General features: G+C 43.2%; 1 protein-coding gene across 1 annotated transcript; it reads left to right on the plus strand.

The window, feature by feature from the left end:
• The first annotated feature begins 2562 nt into the window (after nucleotides 1-2562).
• Nucleotides 2563-18855, plus strand: LOC104313134 (protein mono-ADP-ribosyltransferase PARP12). The gene is made up of 12 exons (XM_069807484.1): nucleotides 2563-2990; nucleotides 4096-4231; nucleotides 5306-5600; nucleotides 6579-6677; nucleotides 7910-8033; nucleotides 9791-9986; nucleotides 10591-10711; nucleotides 12254-12350; nucleotides 13336-13414; nucleotides 14701-14831; nucleotides 15578-15729; nucleotides 16571-18855. The coding sequence occupies exons 1-12, from the start codon at nucleotides 2599-2601 to the stop codon at nucleotides 16843-16845; spliced, it is 2097 nt and encodes a 698-aa protein (XP_069663585.1). The 5' UTR covers nucleotides 2563-2598; the 3' UTR covers nucleotides 16846-18855.
• The last annotated feature ends 119 nt before the right edge of the window (nucleotides 18856-18974 follow it).

The raw sequence follows: 18974 nt of genomic DNA on the forward strand, positions 1-18974 counted from the left end.
ATTAATGAAGTGATGAGTTAGTGAATTCACATTTTAGACGAGTCTGTACGAAAGGGGATTGAGCCCTTGTTTGACATGCTTGTTTGTCGTCTTTCATAACGAGTTCATAAAATAAAGTTCAATTTACAGAGTACACTGTCCTGTAAATTTGAGATATCTAAATGAACCGTGACAGTCCAACCTCAAAAGTAATCAACAAAATCAAACTGTAGGGATTATTAGGAAAGCAACAGAAGACAAAAGACACTGAATAGCCGTTGTGCACATTTGATACACTCACATCTTGCAGACCATCTGCAAGTCTGCCCCTTAAGGAAAGACTGTCTTAAGGCACAAAAGAGGACAAAGACAGCCCAAGCTGTGGAATTCCTTCCATAGAATGAAAGACTAAAATAGACCAAAACTTTTCAGTTTGGAAAAGAGACAACAAAGAGGGATATGATCAGTGGATATAAAATCAGAAATTGAACCAAGAAAGTGAATAGCACTTTTCCTGTTTTTCAGGAAAGCTAATCAGTGGACACTGGAAGGGAGGGATGGACACTAATGCTGTAGCCTCTCATGTTGCCTCCTAGCCATCTATTGAGGGCCTGTCGGAGGCAGGCTACAGATCTATATGAATGTCTAAGTGACCTAGTATAGCTGTTCTGTTTAATGTACTTGTCTAGCTTCTCATTTTGTCACTCCCTTCCTGATCTCACAGGGCAAGCAGGAAATAAGACAAGACAAGAGGAAAGGCACAACAGAACCAGACTGGCAAAAGAAGGAAGCAGCCAGGATTCTTGTTCAGTGAGAATCACCATCCACTTTAACAGTCCCCATGCGTACTGCTGCCAGTTTGACTTTTTGCATCATTGTTTTATCATCATGTAAAGCATGCCTTGTAAGAGACAGAATTGTTATCTGGAGGGGTTTGTCTCAAAAACTGTTAGGTGTGAGGGACTGGGCTGTCATCTCAAGGAACTGTGAACTGTTTATCTCAAGACCTTTGTCTCTGAGATGGCTGTTTAAGCAGGACACTCTTCTCTCCATAAGGCCGATTACCAGGCCATTCAGGCATCCAGGGGAGGAAACAGGGCTGGAGCTGATAAGATACTGGTTTCTAGTGTCAATCATGTGAAGATCACGTGAAGGTCGTGTGATAGACGAAACCTGCAGTGCATGACATCATCGAAATATGCCCTATAAAAACCCGTAGAGACAAGCCGTGGGGCTTTTACCACCACCGAAGAATTGAAGATCGAGGACCAACGGGACGCTGCTGGATCCGTGGTGGTGACTATCCTAGCAATCCTATCCCGACTGCTTGCTTAATTTTTACCTTTTCTTCCATTCTATCCTATCGCCATTATTTTCCACTTTTGATACTTTTGATAATAAAATCTCTTCTGGGTATAAGGCATTTGACCTCGTTTGTGCCTTAATTGCGCTCTTGGGATCATATCGAAACCTTCCCCGACATTGGATCGGGACATGCCTCTGAGTTAATGTGATCCAGGACCAGGAGTGCTGAAATGACCCAGAGGAAGGCACTTACTTAAAAAACATGGGAAGCTGGTCCCCCTTCTAAGGAATCTGTGAGCTCCCAGCGGGTGAGCACATTGCTTGGCCACAGTCTGGTGCCATGGCTGCGGTGCCAGAGGATGCAGCCACACCATGTAGCAGGTGGTACTGTGAGCATTGCAACCAGGGCCGTCGCATGTCCAGAGATGCGTGCTCATGACTGAGCTTTTAATTTAGACATTGAAAAGAAAGGAGTGTGAGAGTGGCCTTCATGATGTATCATCAGAAAACCAACACAGGTTTGAAACCTTAACTGAGGAGTTTTTCTGGTGCCTAACAACAGCTGAATTCACACACCAGCCTTCTTCCTGGAACTGAAGATGGTGAAGGAGACTTGGCTGTGGTCTCTCTTCTCCCCTGGACCACTTATTCCTATAGGAGTTGTGTGACCTTGCAGCCTCCACCCCTTTTTGGTCGAATTGGCTTAAAAATGGCCCATACATCCCCAGAATCATCAGGAGGAAGGAGACGGAAGTGCCTTCACGCTGTACCACCGCCTGTGTCTCACTCCCTGCGGTCAGCTTAAAGAAAAACAAAACAAACCACACCCCAAACCCACTTGAAGAGATAAGCAAAGCCTTCTGGGTGACTCTGGGTTTCCTGGGAGTATCTCAGCAGCCGAAGGGAGACTCTGGCCTGGCGGGCAGTGAGGCCACCTCAAGCGCCTGGGGCTGGGCCCAGGGCCTCCCTCAGGGCTCTCCCCTCAGAGCTCTCCCCTCAGGGCAGCTCCCCTCAGGGCTCTCCCCTCAGGGCAGCTCCCCTCAGAGCTCTCCCCTCAGGGCTCTCCCCTCAGAGCTCTCCCCTCAGGGCAGCTCCCCTCAGGGCTGTCCCCTCAGGGCTCTCCCCTCAGGGCAGCTCCCCTCAGAGCTCTCCCCTCAGGGCTGCTCCCGCCCGGGCCAGGAACAAGCGGCGGCACCGGGACGGCCCGGGAGGGCAGCGCAGCCCGCTCCGCTCCGCTCCGCTCCGCCCCTGGTCCCTCCCCGGGGCGGCCATCCCCGCGGCCCGGGTTTCAGTTTCCTTTCCTCGCCCCGACGGATGGAGCGTCCCGGGGCGGGGCTGGCCGGGACCGACCCGCCGAGCGCGGCTCCGGCCGGGGAAGGCAACCTCACAGCGACCATGGCGTTCGCCGCCCAAGTGCTGAGGGTGCTGTGCGCCAGCGGCGGCTGCCTGGAGCAGGGCGAGCTCCAGCGGCGGCTGCCGGGCCGGCCCAGCAAGGAGCAGCTGGCGCTGGCGCTGAGGGACGCGCAGCGGTTCACGCTGGTGCGGCGGCCCGGCGAGGCGGGGGCGGCGGCAGAGGCGGTGGTGGTGGTGGCCACCAGCCCGGTGCGGCTGTGCCAGGAGCACGGCGCGGGCTGCGAGGGGCAGTGCGGGCGGCTGCACCTCTGCAAGTACCACCTGAAGGGGCTCTGCCGCAACCAGCAGGCGAGGTGAGGGGCGTAGGGGGGCGGCCCGGGGCACCTCCATCGCCGCCTCCCCGGCCTGGGCTTAGCCGGCGGGGACCCTCGTGGCGCTGCCCGGGCCGGGGGCGGGCAGGCGGGCCGTTTGCCCGGGGTGGGTATGCTTGCTCCTTGCCCCCCCCGGGCGCGGTTGATGTCCGCGGAGCCCCCTTTCCCCCTCCGGGCCTCGGCGGCTTCTCCTCCCCGCGGGGACGGGGGCCTCGCCCGGCTTTGGGGAGCCGCGAAGCCGCCCGCGCCCTGCAGCGGGGCGGGCCGCTCGCTGCTCGCGGCCTGCGGTGGCTGCTCGGTTGCCGTTGAGTAGCGCGTTTGTGAGAAAGATAAGTGTTTCGGAGGGAAAAGTCTGTTCCTTGAACGAGCCGTGGGGGCGGGGAGGGGGGGGGCTGCGACCGCTTCCCCCTCTCTCGCTGCGGGCTGAGAGCTCGGGCCTGGAGCCGGCTTGTCCCGGGGGGGCGGCTCGGCCCTGGGCTCGCTGTGCCCCCTTCAGTGCAAGGAGCCTTCAGTAAAGGCCCTGCTGCCCTTTCCGTGTCGGAATCCCCCCCCCCCTTTTATTTTTTTTTCCCCCAAAGGAGAGAGGCACCGGCGGTTGTTTCACAGACTTTGGGTTGCAACACTTCCTCCCCAGCTCACCGCCCTGCTTCTGGGGCTTCCAGCAGGGCCCGGCCGAGGGGGAAAGATCAGCTCCCCCCCCCCCGCCTCCGCACACAGCAAATCTCAGCGCTTTGGGCTGCATGAGGTTGGGGAACGTGTCTATTGACTTGAGTGGAAGGGAGTGTCGCTCCGGCGTTTTGGTGTTTTCTTAGCCGTGGTTGTGAGCCGCAGGTCAAAAATGCCAATATTGTCAGACTACACTAATGCTGTAATGACTGTAAATCAGAAATAGCATGGCAATTATCGTCAGAGTAATTATGTAATCTGCTTAGTAAATCACATAATTACTTTATAAAGGAGTGCTACAGATTTTTCTGCAACTGGCTAATTTGGTGTGCTTTTTAACCTGTATAGTGTAATACTGATGGGTAGCAAAATAGTGCAAGTCTGTTTCACTCATTTTGCATTTGGGTTTCTTAACTTGTAGGAAGGAATGCAAGTTTGTTCACAACTTCCACTCGGACCACAATCTCTGTGTTCTAAAATGGTATGGACTTGAGAATTTAAACGGCGATGAACTTCGCCAGCTTCTGCTTCAAAATGACCCTTCCCTCTTACCCGAGGTGAGTAGTACTATGACAGTTTCTTAGCTTTGTTTTTCAGTGAGCATCACAAAGTGGAAGAGGCTTGATGCTAGCTGGAGATGTTAGGTGTCAGTTTAGTTAGCATAATGCAAACCTAAAATTTTAAATCTGCATCCTCTGTTCTTTGTAGTGGGTTGACTCTAGCTGGCAGCTAAGCACTCGCACAGCCCCTCACTCACTCCCCTTTCCCCTGCTCCCAGCAGGACAGGTGAGAGAAAACAAGAAGAACAAGTGTGACAAAACTTGTGGGTGGAGATAAAGACAGTTTAGCAAGTGGAGGAAACTGGGAAGGAAATAAGAGTTGCAAAGGAAGTTAGTCACCACAAGCAGACTGATTCCTAGCAAGTCTCTGAGCGAGGGCCACCTTATAAAAAGGACCCCCCTCCCAACCTTGCCTTTTTTTTTATTATTTTAGAGCATGACATTATATGGTATGGAATATCCCTTTGGCCAGTTTGGGCTAGCTGTCCCAGCTGTGTTCTCTCTCAGCTTCTTGCCCACCCCCAGCCTACCCGGGGAGGGGGAGGGGGTACAGTGGAAAAAAAGAGAAAGCCTTTCCACTGTGCAAGCACGGCTCATTAGTAGCTGAAACAGTGGTGTGTTATTGACACTGTTTTCGTCACAAATCCAAACAGGGCATGGTATAGTCTGCTATGAAGAAAGTTAACTCCATCCCAGCCAGATCCTGTACCTCGTACCATCAAGTTTAGGTCAAAAAAGTTCACTATTCCAAAACTAGAAAACAAAAGAGTTTGGGTAGTAACCCAATAAAATCCACTATCCTACATTTATGTGACTTAGAACAAAATCTCACCTGCTTGAGAATGTCTGTAAGATGGTGGTTGTCTCTTGAAAGGTCTTTCTAGAAATTAGTAGGGAAAAGGAAAAACTATCAAGTAATCATTTGGAAAACAAGAAGAAAGAAGAAACTTGTATAAGTCTTTTAAATGCAAACACGTAGCTGTAAAAATTTAAAACCCATTAATTCAAACAGTCTATATGAGCACATCATACTTTAATCTTTAAATTCTTTTTTTTTTTCCTCTGCCCAAGGTCTGCTTGCATTATAACAAAGGTGATGGACCTTATGGATCTTGTACCTATAAAAAGATCTGCACCAAATTGCATGTTTGCCAGTACTTTTTGCGGGGACAGTGCAGATTTGGCAGCAGCTGCAAGCGATCCCATGACTTCTTAAAGTCAGAATGTTATGAGAAACTGGAGAGACAGGGAATGAGCTCAAACATTATTGAGAAACTACCCTCCATTTATAGGAATATGTATGACATAAAAAATGGCAACAGGAACACGTATGACACAGAAGATGCCGAGTCTTCACCATGCAAAGGTAAATAACACCATCTTTTGAAAACATCAGAAGAAGAGTCACTATAGTGAATGTAACATTCTCACAGATATCATTAAGTAAAAGAAAACTGAATTTACATCTTGATGTGTCTTTTAGGAGGGACCTTGCACCTATCTCATTGACAGAGATTTGTGTCTTGTCAAGTGAAGTGGATTTCAAGGCATTATGGGTTCCTGAGAAATAAAGTGCTTGGAGTTTACAAAAATCTTAAATTTGGGGTTAGAAAAGCATAACAGAAACTGGAAATGGGGAGATCTATAATTTTTTTTTTCTTGCTAAAAAAAAACATAAACAAGGGTAGAGAATAGGGGTGGTGTTTACTTGTGTGATCATAAACTACTTTATCCATTTTTTTTAATGTAGTGATTGTCTAGCACAAGAATTCACAGACAGCGCTATCCTAGTTACTTCTCAGAGATGTAGTATTTTGTTTGTTCTTTTCTTTTGAAGTTCCTTAGAATTGGAAGTTAAGTATAATTTAGCAGGAAAGAAAAGGATAACAGAATGGGAAATCCAAAAGTGTGTGTTCATTTCTGCTATTCTCCCTGCAGTTCCTTCTTTGTTTCCAGGTGTGCTTTAGTTTGCAGAAATAACAAATTTTTAGAATTTGGATTTTGTAGCTGCCAATGTGGACAGCTCTGTGGAATGCACGGTTAACTCAAGTCCATCTAGAAATGTAAAGGCATTGGATTCTATTCTTATTTTGCAGTGATAGCTAAAAACTATGTGAGGAATTTAGCAGTTACAGACAGGAAAGTCAAGTTTAGAAAGGATGGATAAAGGGATAGGACTTTTGAGTATACAAGGTTATAAAAGACTTCACTGTCTTTCTGGAGCTGAATGCAGTTATGTAGTTAGAAACACAGTTTTTAGGCATCTTCGCTACCCATAGGTGCACTTTTAAGAGGGCTTATTGAAACAAAGTGTATTAATACAGCTTATAATTCTCCCCTCTAGAGAGAAAACACAGCTCTAGCCGAGAGCCCTCAACTGCAAATGATGATGAATTGGAACAGATCTGTTTATATCATCTGTACAGAAGTTGTGGCTTTAAAGGTAGGTTGTGACTGTAGCCAGTCCAGTCTATTTTCCTTTTCTTATAAAGCGAGAGACATCTTTCACTGAAAGGGGAAACTTCAGAGCTTATGCTTACCTTTAGTTAAATCTCATTGTAATCTTGAGTGCTGGTAGGAAAGTGTTTGACCTACCTGGTATACCAAACAAAGGAGCTATTTTGTTTTGCTCTGAAATGTATAATATTTGCCTGTGTTGGAGATTGGCTACTCCGCCTATGTTCACTTAAGGGATTGCTGAATGATAGGAGTACCATTTCAAATAGCTACAAAAGATACTGTGAATTCTACGTTATTCCTTGTTTCTTTTAGCACTCTTCTGTTCTGTCCAAGCTGTCTCCGTTTCAAAATGTTTCAACTTGTCCAGGAAAAAAGCTGCTGTGCCAGCTTTCTTCTTGTCCTTTTGTCGTTCTTTTCCTTCTTGATATTCTTGGACCTGTAGTATCTCCCTGATGTACTGCACGCTTTCTCGTATGAACAGTGTAGTGCAGTCTCCTTGACTTTCCCTGTAGTGAAGTTGCCTGTTGTTCTACTATGAAAGCTAGCCTCAAGTTTACGCATATGCGTACTGGTGATGTGATCTTCACTCCTATTGTGGAGTGACTGCATACTGACTCTGAATGATTTCTGAGTGACACTTGTGATACCTGGGCCACTGCTACTGCTAGTCTTGTTCCTGGTGAGGCCTGAACTCTTAGAGACTTCTTGAAGTCTCTAAATGAACTACCTCCTATCCTAAAACTAAGCATTATTGTGGGTTTGGGGTTTGGGTTTGTTTTTCCCCTCAGTGATACCATTTTAGGACTAAGTGGTTAAGCATAAATGTTAGAGTCTACACTGTTATTCTATATATGAAATAATAGTCTCGTATGAGCTTGTGATCTTGATTCATTGTAAATTTATGTCTCTCAAACCGAGAAGACAGAATGGTCTTCCACCATTGAGCTCCTGCTAGCAATTTTGATGCACAAAGAGAATCTAGTAGGTACAGAAACTGAACTTCTGCCTAAGCTCAAAAATTAAGTTTTGCTTGCTCACGCTGAAAAATTCTAAACTACTGCTTGTAATGATTCCATAGGTGAACACTTTCCCTAGCTATGCATTTGATACTTTCATTAGCTAGATGTACAGCCCTGAAATGTTGGAGTTTTTCTCATAGCCTGTAAAAAACAATGCATCTCTTACTACTTTTTTTTTTTTTTTAAACTTTTATAGACAAGTGTATCAGAACTCATTTTCACTTGCCGTATAGATGGCAGATCTCTGATGGTAATACCTGGAAGGACTTGAAGAATATGGAAGAAATAGAAAAAGCATATTGTGACCCCAGTAATGCCAGGTATAAACTCTTACAGAACTTAATAATGTTTGGAGTTTGCTATATTGGACCAGGCCTTTAGTGGCTATAAACTGCTACAATTCTATTGCAGTCATGGCATAAGTAGCTTCATTTGGTATTCTTCTACTGACCTCTATTTGCTGATCTACTGGTGCCGGAGATCAGATCCATTGTGACTTACTTATGCCTGGAGTCCGTATAGGACTCTCTGGGTTACCGTACGGGGTTTGGCTGGGATAGTTAACTTTCTTCATAGCAGCCTGTATAGTGCTGTGTTCTGGATTTTTGACTAAAACAGTGCTGATAATGCACCAATGTTTTAGGTGTTGCTGAGCAGTGCTTGCCCGGAGTCAAGGCTTTCTCTTTTTCCGACTCAGCCATTCTCCTCTGCAGTGGGTAGGCTGTGGGGTGGGCAAGGGCTTGGGAGAGGATCAGCTGGGACAGCTGACCTGAACTGACCAAAGGGATCTCTCATACCATGTAACATCATGTTCAGGAATAAAACCTGGGGCAGAAGAAGAAGAGGGTTGGGGTTTTGGTTACCAAGGTGGCTACTGTTTGGAGGCTGGCTGGGCATTAGACTGCCTGGGGAGATGGTGAGTGATTTTGCTTTGTTTGTTTGTTTGTTTGTTTACACCCACCCCCTTCTTCGTTTATTGAACTGCCTTTATATTGACCCAGAACTTTTCCTGCGTTTGCCCTTCCTATTTTCTACCCTCTGTTGTGCAGGGGAGGAGGAGTGAGCGAGCAGCTGTGTGGGTGCTTAGTTGCTAGCCAGGGTCAATCCACCACAGTTATTTTATGTGACTGACCCATAGACTCTAGTATTCTTTGCTGTGAAAAAATGTATAAATACTTCCTACTGCTGCTACTATAGGAGGTCTTAATCCTCACTAAGAATGGCTGGAAAACTGCAGAGAATGGTGATTTTATCCCAAGTACTTAGAATCATAGTGTCATTTAGGTTGGAAAAGACCTTCAAGATCATCGAGTCCAACCATCAACCATGCCCACTAAACCATGTCCTGAAGTACCCCGTCTACTCACTTTTTGAATACCTAATAAAAATACTTGTGGGAATCTGTCTTTGGTTAGAGCTTGCCAATACACAGCTTGACCCCACGATTAGAAGTAACCTTATCTTTCACCTTTTGAGCTGGAGGATGGAAAGGTAGCATGAGATTTGCCCCTCCTGCCCCCTTATCCCCCAGTCCGTATTGTGGAACTGGTAGAATACCTTGTGTACCTGGAGATATAGATATTCTTGGGTGCAGAGAACGTTAAGAAAATGGAAGTACCTTTAAGAGTTTGGAACTGGTTATGTAGCATGAAGAGGGTATTGGAAGGGGCTCATAGCAGTGTGCTGTGTCCCATGCTGGAGAATTTACCTAGCCCTCTTATGTTATGTTAGAGGCTCTTTGAAGCGGTGCCTAAGTTATGACAGTGTTCTGTTTAGAATACAGTTGGTTGGCAAGAAGGCGGCAGTGTACATTTTCCACTGTTTCTGTTCACCTTATGTAACTCACTAATTTACAAGTTGATAATGGTTACCGCCCATGGAACCAATGTGAGACGTAATACTGTAATGCAAAGTATGTACAGCCACAAGACAGAGCTAGGATTGTTGTGGAAACTGCAGGTTCGTGTTCTGCTTTTGAGTGATGTTGACTTAATTTGCAAATTTGTGGTGGACTTCTGAACCTATATGTAAAGCTTCACAAACAGTTCTGATTTTTTTTTCTCCTTTTTTTTAATAGATTTAATAATGGTGTTACTGAAAGTGGCTCTGTCTTGTCATGTATCTGTTTTCTGAATATGCGCTGTGGGTTTGCAAAGGTTAGACGTCTTTCTACAGCCTCCTCTGTGACCAAACCCCCTCACTTCGTTCTTACAACAGAATGGATCTGGTACTGGAAAGATGAATATGGCCTGTGGCAGGAGTATGGAAAAAAAGTAAGTATGGAGAAATGGGGAGACTCTCAACTCTGTGTTAAAAGTGCAGAACTACTGAAAAGTGCACAGTGTTTATAACCTCCCCCTCTTTTGTCACCCCCTCCCTCCCTTACACTGTACAGAGGGACTTTAGAGGCCTAATGGGATCTTTTGCCTGTGAATTTGATTGGTTCAGGTACAGGAGTGCTCACTGGTGAGTCACAAATATTATTGACAGAGAATTCTTCAGTGAGTCTTGTCAGATAGGATCACATGAATACATTCTTTTCATTGCTCCTGACTAAACTTCCTTTTCTGAGGTTCCAGTAGTATGTTGTGCGTCTTTGCTAAGGTCTGGTTGGTGAGTGTGCAATCTCAGTAGTAGCGATTACAGCATGCACTTTGCAGTGTAAGTTTAGGCTTCATAACACCACTTGGTTTGTTTTAGGGGCAGTTTCAAGTGCTTAATACATGGCTTTTGCCATGATAGCTGCTATCATGCCCAAAAGCTGATACATACTGCAACCACCATACCATGCCATATGACAGTTGCTGGGTTTTAAACTTGCTTGTATATAACAGACCAGGAGAATCTTTTTCTTTTCCTCTGGTTTTGGCCTGACAGGATGGTGATCATCAAGCTGCCACTGTCTCCAGTGATGACCTGGAGAAAGCTTATATAGCCAAAAGTTCCCCAAAGCTGAACTTCAAAGCTGGAAGACATGAATATGAACTCAATTTTGGAGGTAGGTTCCATTTGCTTTGGTTTTTTTGTTTTCTCCCTCCCTTCCTCCCACGTCTTTTGTGGTTTTAAACTACATTACTACAGGAGATAGGAGAGAGAAATTTGAACTTTGATCGGCAATGCTTACAGAGACAGAGCCTCTGTCAAAGTTCTCAGGATAAGAGCTGTTCACATAAGCAAAGTGGCATTCCTGTTCCTCCAACCCTTTTATTTCTGAGAAGTTCTTGTGCTAGGTTTCAAAATGTCTGCCAGCAAGCCCAAATGTGACATTGCCATTGATGCTAGCACCAACACAGATGGTGAGAAACTTTTGGAAGACTTGGTAAGCCTGCTTCTGGTCTGCTTTAATCACTGGCTTGCAGAAAAACAAATACTTGGGCAAGGTATAGGGTCCAGACAATCCTCCTTAGCATTGGAAGATTTATGTAGCTATTTTCTTTTCATAGCTCTGCCTGTCTGGAAAGGCTGAAGAAATACCTTGACTTTGTCAAAGTAGGCAGATGTATTTCCCAAGAGTTCAGGAAATTTAAGCCACTTGTGATGGCACTGTCCTCTCTGACCTCTCTGAGCTGTTGCCTTTCCAGGTATCCTTTTCAAAAACCATGGGATACAGTGGTGGTGGGAATCAGCCTGCCTAGACTGTCATTTTGGTGTAGTTGCCTTTGATCTAACTCTCCACTACTATCTCATTCTGCATGGAAAAAAACCCAAACAGGCAGAAATGGCATGTGATATGTTGTTTGTGATTCAGTTGAAAGCAATGCTGTAATCTTCTCTATAGGCTGGGGAAACTTGTCTGGCTTAGAAGGGAAAATTGCATAGTAAATCAATCCCTTTTCTAAGGTTTGGGCTTTTTTAGTAACTTAGGCAAACATACACAATGTAGATGTCTTCTAAAACTTAGTTTCTAGGCTTGGTGGTGCCAAGGGGTTGGTCGGTTTGTTTTCTTCCTGCGTCTCTCTCTGAAGATGAGGCCTCATTCTCCTCGCTGCTACTGACTCTTAGTTGCTAGTATGATGTGGCAGTAACTACAGAGGTTCCAAGATCCAGAAATAATGCCTCTAAAATTCAGGTTGCTGTGACTTGTTTCTGTTGGTGGTCAATAAAAATTAATGGCCTGTGATAGCTGTTAGGTTGCGTTTATGGGGTTTGAAATCTACAACTACATGTAGGAAAACAGTATCTTGCTTGCAAATTGAGAAGGAGGGGATGCAATCCATGGAGCAAAAGTAGATACTTACTTTACAATGATCCTTTTCAGTTAAGTGTGGCTAATGGAACAATGACAGGAAAATAGCTACCGTTGTCTATCATTCCTTCTAAAGTTAAGAGCAAAACTGAAACTGAAATCCTTCTTGGTGGTTTATACAGACAGACAGTGGGTTTCACATCCTGCTCTGACCTCCCTTTGTGTCACAAGAAAAACAGCTCAGTGCCCTTTTGTCAACATTTTTGACAAAACAACTTAGTGGCAAGTTTTGCTGCAGCGTGAAGGCTTTCTGAAAACATCTGATTGTTCAGGGTATTATTTTTATTTTCCCAGCCATGATTCAGAAAAACCTTCGCTACACAACAGAGAGAGAGATTTGCAGAAGACCTAAATTTATCTCTCAGACAGAGGTAGAAAAGACAAGAGCAAGGTAAACTGCAACTGCTCATTCTGCGGTGATGGATTTAGTGCATTTTGAATGCAGTGTCTTCCAAGGGTGTAAATAAGGTGAAGGAGTAGCTGTTAAGGCAATTGTAAAAGAAATTGAGAGGGGAAGGGACATACCTTTCCTACAACGATGTCTAGCCAGGGCAGTATTGCAGCCTGCCACCAGTTTTCAAGCGACTTGGGAGCCCTGGGGGTGAAGGAAGTTTGGGCTTGGCTACAGAAAGTGTGGAAGCATAGAAAATAATTCATCATGTAGCAACGTTGTAGGGAGCTATCTTACTAGAGCAGCTGATGCAGACGGAAGCAGTAACATTTATGCATATTAGCCCTTTCTGACATCTAAGATCAGTAATTTTCAAAGCTAAGTACAAGTTTACAGACAATTCTTTTGAGAACAACCAGACAATCTGAAAGGAAAATAGTAGTTGTTACAAGTGGAGCAAAAGGTGGGAGTCTGCAAGGGGAGAAGTTTTATATAATTGCATGTAACAGCCAATGTTTTTTATGCATTCCCCTGTAGCACACAGTGCTTGCTTAACACAGAAAAGAGCAGCTAAACACACCAACTGAAATTGGGGTGGAAGTAGAGGGCTGTATCTATCCTGTTTCTGTCACATTGATATAATACTGGATGTGTTTTTATTTATCTACCCCAGTGAGGCAGAGCTTTTATGTATACATTCAACCCTTTGCAACTAAGAGAACTGGCTTCATGTTTAGTTCAGTGTGTATCATCTAATTTGTTTCCTCATTTGGCATCTTGCTTCCTGCCATAAGTCTTGACATGATGATTTGGAACAAATATTGTCATGTACTGAACTGAAAAGACGATTTTGAAATATTTCTGAATATGTTCAATTGCCTATATTATCCCTAAACTTGGCAAAAATGTTTAGTATCATGTGTATATAAAATGTAGGGATCTGTTTTGTTTTGATTACCTATTTGTAATGTCTTGTAATGTACAGGGGCTTTAAACATACAGAAGAGTTTAAGGGCATTCCGGCTCACTGGGACAAATCTGCCCTGCCTGAACTGGGATTCAAGGTTTGGAGCTTTTTTTTTCTGTCCGTCAGTTTTGTCACATACAGGTTTGTTACAAGTTCAGTGTTTCTTGTGCACTTGTAGATGACTGTTTCTGATGTAATGTAATGCAGAGGTGTTGGTAAATTTGAGCCTGATACTACACTGGGCAGACCTAGAGGTGAAACTAGTCCCAGATTTAAACTTAACAAATGGTGGCATTGTAACCTTGGCAACATTGGATTTCACTGCTACTGCTTATCCCTTAGCTTGGCAAATTTGCCTGAAGCAACACTGTTACTGGTGCCCAAGATGCATAGCTCTGAAGTCCAACATGTGCTGAAGCATCAGAGAGAAATCATGCCTGTGAACTTCAGGGTAGCCATTCCCTGAGCTGTGTTTAAATACACTGTTGCATGTCTATGGAGCATTGCTGAAATGAGCAGAGTTCAGGCTGGGATCATTTATTAAAATGTACCGTAACTCCAGTGGAGTGAAGTTGTTTACTTTTGTAACACACCCCGTTGTTATCTGCATGGTTTACCTTGCTGACTTCCTGCCTGCCTCCACCACCACCTCTGTCAACTCTAGTAACGATACCTATGGAAAAGATCATCTTATATGAAGCTTGAAAATTACTAACTTGCAAAATGCAAATCCTCAAGAAATTATCAGTAAAAAATAGGGAAGGGTAATGTTGACATTCTTGATGTTCCTAGGGAAAACATGCAAGTACAAAACTTTGCTTGCTTTCAGGACTGACTTTTGGTGGTGTGTCCCTACTCTTCCCTAAAATGGTTGATTGAATAAAGCCTTTTCAATTTATGTAAAAACATAACAGGCAATGCAATTTGTGTTCACTGGCTGTAGGGATTATAAACTATAAAGATTTAAAAAGCATGAGTGTAGAGGTACTCTTTGATTTGCTGCAACATAAATTCTCTGTCCTTCTTTTATTTATGTGCTCTTTTCTTCTATGTATTTAGGTACTGTTTGATATATACATGCAAATATATTTTGGTCCAAATATTAAAAGGGGCAGGGTGGCTACACAAAAGCATGAAGCTCCTTTAATGTCCTGTGAGAGAGCAGCCTGGGTGTCTTAAACCCCAGGAGTTAATGTTCCCTAGGTAAGAGCTCACTTTTACAGAGCAGGGTTCTCTAATCTGCATTTTTTCCAAGAGTATTTTTGCTGCCTGTACCTCTGTTTCACAGAAAAGACTTTAAAGGTCTTAGTAGTGCACTAGGTAGGGTGGCTTTGTTATGATTTAGTAAAAGATGAGAGTAGCTTTTTAATCTTTTCCTTACAGCTGATTGAGCTTGACAGTTCTTCTGAAGAATACAAGAAAGTCAAAGTGGACTTTCAACGCACGATGCCCAAAACAGTTATTAAAAGGATTCATAGAGTTCAGAACCCATCTCTCTGGGAACTGTATCAATGGTATGTGTAAAATACTGTGCTGGTATGTGTACATTAAGTTTGTTTTTTTCTGCAGTTAGCTGTGTGCTAAAGATAGACATGAGCATTCCTGAAATGCAGCTGCATTTAAGGATCTGCTTCCATCCCCTACTGAAATACCTAGCCAGGATCAACATGTAGATAAAGAGGTACCGACAAAACCAAAACTCAGTCAAGACATAGAGCTTAGAATAGTCAGATGAGCTCTGTGGGAGGAATCCTTGCTCCCAAGTAAGCGGTTCTGACTTCTGCCAGGCCTGTGTCCAGGACAGCTGCCTTCCACTGAAGCCTTGAAGCTGGTAATTAGTCGCATTTGGTGCAAACACTAGTTTGTAGCGGGTCAAAACTGAAACAGCCTTCAAAATTAAATGCACAACTCACTGAGGGAAAGCCTTAACATGAACTCCTGTTTAGAAAAAAAAAATAAAAAATGCTAAGAGTCCTCCCCCTCTCCCAACAGGCAATGAATGATACAAAGCATTTTTATTATTAAATATCTGGAGGCATTTGTGTGTAATGAAAGTATGTTTGTACACAGCTAGACAGCAAGATACCCTGTATGCCCCAAGTTTAGACCTTAACATAAGGATTTTCAGAATGTATTCTTTAATACTTTAAATTTATTACTTAATAATTTATTGTTTTAATAATTTCTGAGTACTAGTATGGCTGGAACCTGTCTGGGTACAGCCACCGTGGAACTGCAAAGATACTGCTTCTTACTGCAGGCAGAAGGAACAAATGCAGAAGAGCAGCGGTGGAAAGGCTGTGGATGAGCGATTTTTATTTCATGGGACCAGTAAAAAATACATTGATGCCATCTGTCAGCAAAACTTTGACTGGAGGATCTGTGGCGTTCATGGGACAGTCTACGGCAAAGGTTGTTTTTCAACTCTTTCATTAACCTTAGACTTGCTAAAAAACTCTCAGTAGTTACTGCAGAGGCATAAAGTTAGGAAGAGGGCACTCGGCCAATCTAGGACTTATCTTTGGGATGACGTGGACAACATATCTGACTTTGGCAATGATCATTTGGAGGTAACGCATACTGAAAGGCCTTGTTCTTTATGTCCCACTCTGTCCTTGCAAGAAAAGACAAGCTTAGGAGAGGCTAGTTCTAGGGATGGTTTCTCCTAGGGTCCAGGCTTACTTCTGTTCCACTTTCTCCAAGCTCCTACAGGAAAGCAACGTGACATTACTTGGTTTTTTTCCAGGAATGTAAATGCCATCCTGGTTACAGGCTTTTTGCCTTGTTAGCAAATTATATTCCTTTACATCATCCTGCATACAGGAAAGGATCAACATACCAAGTGGAATAGCCAAGATACAGGCTGACTGATTACCCACCCATCCAATTGAATATGTTGTAACTCTCAGAAATGTTCTAATGAGTATTAGTAGCCTCTGTCAGGAGAGCAAGTTGGGTGAGATTGGGGAAGGTGGTCTTCTAGGGTCAGGAGGGAATCTCTTTGAGGAGTATGGTAACATTTAAAACATTACTTGTGGGGCTTTTTAATATGTGTGCTGTGAAAAATAAAAGTGTAGGTAATACATAGTGGTCATTTTCACTAAGAAGGACATACAGGACAAGTGAAGGCTTTGGAAAGGCTGTTCATGAACCACTTAATGGATTTGCTTATGAATTTGCTTTCACACTGTATCACTTCCTTCCCTGCAATTTTGGTGTCTTATCAATTCTTATCTTGGTGTCTCTTCTGCAGGAAGCTATTTTGCACGGGATGCATCTTATTCTGACTGCTACTGCAGGGAAGACCCATACATCAAGACCATGTTTCTGGCACGGGTGCTGGTGGGGGAGTTCACTCTTGGTAATTCTTCTTATGTTCGGCCTCCCTTGAAGGACAACCAAAACTTCTATGACAGTTGTGTGAATAACTCTTCAAACCCTTCTATCTTTGTCATCTTTGAGAAGCAGCAGATTTATCCAGAGTATCTCATAGAATACATTGACCAGGCGTTAGCAAAAATGCTATAGCAGCAAAATCTGTCATAATTATGTTTAGCTGGTATACACATTTTTTTAGTATTGGCTTAGGAGAGGAAAAGTGATTTTTAGAAGTTATGTAATTGGGTAGGCGAGTGCTCAGATGATACATTTATTTTCTACCCTTTCTGTGCAACAGAAAATGAGGGGTAAGAAGACACAAAGGATGTCTTAGAATTCTTAAAATCCTGTGTCTGTCTCCTGTTCCTTAGCAGGTATCATGTTTCCCTGGATTACTAGAGACTTTTATAAATTTATGTGGGGAATTCACCGATGCTTGTAACATGAGAATTGGCTATGACTGCCAAGTTTAAACAATATTTAGTTACAATTGTTTCAGGATAGATCTTTACATGTGCTTGTTGGTCAGAGGCTGTCTCCTTCTACCTGTTTGTCTTTTAACTCAAAATTTGATAAAACCTGCTTTTTTAATAATGTCTCCTGTAACAGTAGACATTCAAGTGTCTGCAAATGAGACTGTACAATCTCTGCAGTGTTGTTTTTTGTCCCTACTTAATCTTCACCAACAATGCCTCAAAAATTAAACTTGCTTGTTGAAAAGGAACACAGACTTATTTTCACTTGTTGTTTTCAATGAGAAAATTAAGTACAAAAGACATGAAGCATAGCAAGGGTTGCTTGGTGCTGTGCTACTTAGTTGACTTGCTCTATCAAATCAATGATGTATTTTAGGTCTGTGAGAACACAAGCTTTTCATGACTTTCACTGTGCCTACAAATGAGAGAGTGCTAGCAGGTGCTGGGAGGGAGGAAGAGGAGGCACTCACCCTGTCACTGAAGAATATCATACTTAGGAATGAAATACACTGCTTGCACTGCTTGATTAGCAATACCCTGTTTCTGTGGAGCAACTTTATGGTTCTCTTACAGCTGTTGGGAAGGACAGCGAGTGACTGTCTCTCATTAGGTGTACTGCCCCTTTGGTTGCAGGAGATATGGTGGTTACCTGTGTAATCAAGGTCTCTTTGGATTTTCTTGCAGGAAAAACGTGCTTACCTGGGGAGTGGTCTTCAGCCACAGAGCTGAAACCTTTAAAAATCTGACAATTAAGTTAAGTAAGTTGAATATTTAATTTTTCCCAGCAAAAGATGTTATTAGTGTTGAGCAGTCAGCATAGGTGTATGCAGATAATAAGAATACGTGAACTGTCAAGTATTTCTTAAGATTAAAGTTGCTGATGCACAGACAGATACTTTATCACACCTGTAATGCTCCTAAATGAGTACTTGTTAGCTATAGTGTACCACAAAAGCCTTAAGATATACTTTGTATAGGACCAAAAAAAATCTCATCTCTACCTGTATTCTAGAAGCACTTTTTTTTAATTCATCTGCATGATGATTGACAGATGTACACTGGGTAATTCTTTATTACTTCAGCACTGTGAACCAGGAGCTTAGCCATGATTAGCTGGAGTAAGGCTGTGCAGAACTCCTTTTATATGCACTGTAAAACTGGAACACAATACCTAAAGGAAAATACTCCTATTCTTGTTTAAACCAGTAAAACAAGATGTGGAGAAGCAACTTGACTGTATTCTTTCTTTGAAAGATTTATAATAGAACATAAATGATAAATCTCATGTCAGCAAATGAGCTTGTCAGCAAATACTACATTGACTGAGGAGGATAACATTATGTATGAAAGCTGTGCATACCTGTGCAGAATAAGATTTTTCTGCCAAAACAAAAACATGTTCATCTACACATTCATGGTAAATGAGAATACTGGCAGTATGCCTTTCTTCCTCTGAACATAACCAGCATTTCAGCTAAGAACTGGAATAGCTAATGTCATGTTAATATTTTGCCAGAAAATTGAAACATCTCAGCTTTTTTAATGAAAAAAGCTGAGATATTTTTTAATAATATTTTTGATGGCTAGTAGTATTTTGAAAGCCTTTAACTTAATTCTTGGAGGTGATGTGTAAGTGTGTGTGCATGTAAGTAAAATAACTAGAATAAAATGGCTGGTTATGTTACTTTGTCATCTGTTATTTCTCCATTAACACACAAAGAAAGTCACCATGTTTTCCACTTTTGAAACTGCAGTGGTAACTTTCTTGTGTGTAGTAAACAAACAGGTATTCAAACCACTAAA

The sequence above is a fragment of the Haliaeetus albicilla genome, chromosome 19 (assembly GCF_947461875.1).
Source record: "Haliaeetus albicilla chromosome 19, bHalAlb1.1, whole genome shotgun sequence".
In the NCBI taxonomy this organism is placed as follows: Eukaryota; Metazoa; Chordata; class Aves; order Accipitriformes; family Accipitridae; genus Haliaeetus; species Haliaeetus albicilla.

Coding starts and splice junctions, on each gene's coding strand:
- LOC104313134 (XM_069807484.1), top strand. CDS start 2,599: ATGGAGCGTCCCGGGGCGGGGCTGGCCGGGACCGACCCGCCGAGCGCG. Junction 13,415..14,700: donor TGCCTGAACTGGGATTCAAG/GTTTGGAGCTTT, acceptor TTTTCCTTACAG/CTGATTGAGCTTGACAGTTC. Junction 15,730..16,570: donor TGGGACAGTCTACGGCAAAG/GTTGTTTTTCAA, acceptor TCTCTTCTGCAG/GAAGCTATTTTGCACGGGAT.